The following is a 3685-nucleotide window of genomic DNA, read 5'->3' on the forward strand; positions in this document are numbered from 1 at the left end:
CGCGGGCCTCTCACTGCTGTGGCCTCTCCCGTTGCGGAGCACAGGCTCCGGACGCGCAGGCTCAGCGCCCATGGCTCACGGGCCCAGCCGCTCCGCGGCATGTGGGATCTTCCCAGACCGGGACACGAACCCGTGTCCCCTGCATCGGCAGGCGGACTCTCAACCACTGCACCACCAGGGAAGCCCAATAAGGCCGATTTTTAAAAACTCATTAACACATAATCATATTTAACTATTGACAACAGCTTTTTACCCTAAGAACTACAGAACTTCAAAGAATATTAAAAATCACCAAATTATTAAGAGGTAACTTTTAACCAGAAAATAGATATATGAGAACTTAAAAGCTCTGAGAATGTAGCCACTTTCACCCTACTGAATTTGGCCATGTGGATAAACAGTAGTTGCCTGGAAACTAATATAAACTCTAGTCTAGATTTCTAACAAACACACTGACTACATTAGCAGGTGATCTCATGGAGGATAAACTAAGCTTTACATTGAAGAGTTCCTTTAGTATTATAAAATAATAATGCATTTGAATTATTTATCTAAAGTATTTATCTAAATAACTTTAAGAAACAATAATTATTTCTTATTATTAACAAGGAATAATAAAAGTAGATCATGAAAAATTAAAATATGAAATTAAACATACATACACACATACACACACACACACACACACACACACACACAAACACACATACACAATCCCTTTCCTCATTCGGTCTTTTACTTTAGGACTTTACTTATCTATGGGATTACTGAATCCATGAGTTTGTGAGTGAATCCTTCCTCTTTACTACTTTAAGCCCTTTCCCTGCCACCGCCCAAACTGGCTCGATATAATTGAATACTTTTATTTATATATTTACATGTCTTTAAATGCATACAAGTTAGATACTTTTCTAGATATTAAATCATTCTAAAGACACCTCTCTGGATTGTAGAATCTGTGGACAATACAGAAAAATACACCATGAACTTTCTGTAACATCCATGCACACAACATACCAGAAAGCCAAACCTTCTTGATTATAAATGATCAAAATCAAGAATTACAAAGAATTCCTAAATAACAAGCAAATTCCTAACACATTTGTTAAATATCATTTCTATCTTAGTGGACATAGTATGTCACAGTTTACTTTGTTAACAGCATCAGAAAAAAATATCAACTTCCAGGACACCACTTAGTGTTAGCACTTACCAACCATATTATTTTCAGTTTTGTTGAACACTTACCCCTCTTCTGAACCCAACCTTCTTTCACAATGGTAACATCGCTCATGATGGCGCCCCTCTGAGCCCCCAACTTGGAGAAAAGGTACTTTGTGATACCAGCTTTGGGGTTTGGATTCTCTGCTGCTGCTGCCCTTCCCACTCTCTAGTGATGACTCAGCCTGGAAGGAAGTATTGAAGAAAGAATTTCTTTTTTTTCCATTCTTGCAACTCACACAGCAATAACAAACAACTAATTCTTTGTAAATGTCTTCAACTGGCCTGACCTCACATAAAAGTCTAGCTCTTCAAACTGGGGAACTTATTTATTAAGTAGTTTTATAATGAATGCACTTTCCTGGTCTTGTGACAGAACTTCAAAAGACAGTGAAACTTTTACAAGGTTGCAACAAAAAAATGTCTTAAGAAAACCACTGTCACACCTACACAAATAATACAGAAAATTTCCTTGGTAATGTGTGTTTGAGGTGAAAAGGGAAGAGAATGAAAGTGAGGTGGACTAAAAGTAAATCTTCATGTACGTCTAGTTTCAAAATCTCAGTAAATTTAGAAATAGTATGGCAAAGCAATTGTGAATGTTTTTAATTGCTGGATTTTATGTAAAAAACAATGTGCTAAGTAACCAACATTTTATCTATGCTTACTCTGCCTTGTTCCAAGAAATATTTTAGGTAGATTACAATAAATAAAATATTATAAATCATATAAATTCAATTATTTTTTAAAGTAGATATAGTGAAACAAAGGGAATATGAAAGTGGGAAAAAGTATGGAGTATTCAGGACATGTCAAGAACTATTACAGGTGCTTACATCTATTATACAATTAACTCCATTTCATAGATGGGAAAACTAAGGCTCAGAGATTAAGTGGCTTGCCTGATTTCAACACAGCTAATGAATGATGGCACCAAGATCTGAACCCAATCTACCTGATTCCAGAGCCTGCATTCTTATTGACTTAAGATAAAAAGAAGCCAGAGTAAAAATCTACATATTTGTGAAAGATGGACCACAAATTTAACTTGAAGCTTTCAGGAAGCAATACAAATAAGGAAATACAATCAGTTTCAATATTTACAGTATCCATAAATATTTTAAAAAAGAAAAAAAGAAGTTGTTCAGAAGGAAACAATTCGTTCTAGGACAAAAATCTGAAATTTAACCCATAGGTCTTCATAAGATACCTTGTAGTGTAATAAACAAAAGCCCTCAAAAATATCCTCACATATATACAGCAATATATATGAGCTTTACTGGCTATTTCTTATTGTCCCTCTCAAGCTAAAAAGGAAAGTGCCAAGATAAAATTGAATTAAAGCATTTCCACAGAAAGAGACCAAAAAACGTGACCCAGGAACCCAGGCATAAATTTCAGATAACCAGAAAAATGGATGCATGGACTATGTAACTATACTATTTTCTCAAATATGGTTTCAATAAGTAGTGCATAGGAATAAGTTCAAGGTTAGACTTCCTAGCTAGCACTGAAATGAATTACAGTTCTTTTTCCAATGCAAATTAAGTACAGAGCCTAATCATTTAGCAGTCAGGAATTAAGACTACCATTCTCTTAAGAAAAGACTGACAAAGTTTATGTGGCTGAATAGAAGACCACCCCACTCATGTGCCATGGGGCTGAGGGCAGCAACTACAGGCTGGAGCAAGACTATCCTCAAAAATCATTCAGGTCTGCTACTGTACAGAGTCAAAAGGAATATTAGAATCTCGGTGTATTCTCCCAAAATATGTTTGACAGAATACGAAGAGAAATTCCAGAAAAATAAGAAGAAAAAGAGGGTTAAAAAAAGAAAAAAAATTATTTGGTCAAGTAGGTTTGCAAAATTCTATAAACCATGTCTTTCTCTTGAAACAACACTATTACCATATTAAAGGTACAAAATATATAATGTATAAACTTATTTATCTCAGCAAATCCTAAACTTACTTGAACACACACAGCTTTTTTTTTCCTTTAGTAACATGTATTGAAATCCAGGGGAACACACTGTGAAAAACAGCCATAGGAAATGGCCACATAATTCAAGACAAGACCCATTTCACCATTAAAAACAGGCAAAAAACAAAAACAAAAAAGCTTTCAGTAAAGAATCAAAACATCATTTTAATTTGATTTATGTAACTTCCTGAAGAACTCAACATGGTCAAATGGCTACTTAATATGAAGCTAGATAACTGAAAGGGTTAACTCTTTATACAACATAAATAATTACAATTAACCCTTGAACAACATGGGTTTGAACTGTGCAGGTCCATTTATATACATGGATTTTTTTTCAATAAATACAGTACCTGCATTTTCATTTTACAGATCTTTAAACAAAGTGTGGGGAAAAGTCTGTGTTCAATTAGAGACCACAATATGTAGAATAAAAAGAACTAAAGTTTGAATCCTTATTTTATCCAAACTGTTTCAGCTT

At 34.6% G+C, this 3685-nt stretch overlaps 1 protein-coding gene across 3 annotated transcripts in view; it reads right to left on the reverse strand.

Moving 5' to 3' along the window:
• Positions 1-1712, reverse strand: part of AKT3 (AKT serine/threonine kinase 3) — a 391132-nt gene extending 389420 nt beyond the window's left edge. The window contains exons 1-2 of one of the 3 annotated variants that reach the window (XM_007462636.1): positions 1672-1712; positions 1249-1406 (exon numbers count right to left, since the gene is read on the reverse strand). In XM_007462636.1, coding sequence (XP_007462698.1) covers positions 1249-1294 — 46 coding nt within the window. In that variant the 5' untranslated portion in view covers positions 1295-1406; positions 1672-1712. Of the gene's footprint in view, positions 1-1248; positions 1407-1671 lie in introns of those variants that run through there. The other 2 variants (XM_007462635.1, XM_007462634.1) reach the window with 2 other exon arrangements.
• Positions 1713-3685: the final 1973 nt, after the last annotated feature.

Source organism: Lipotes vexillifer, unplaced genomic scaffold, assembly GCF_000442215.2.
Source record: "Lipotes vexillifer unplaced genomic scaffold, Lipotes_vexillifer_v1.1 scaffold104, whole genome shotgun sequence".
Classification (NCBI taxonomy): domain Eukaryota; kingdom Metazoa; phylum Chordata; class Mammalia; order Artiodactyla; family Lipotidae; genus Lipotes; species Lipotes vexillifer.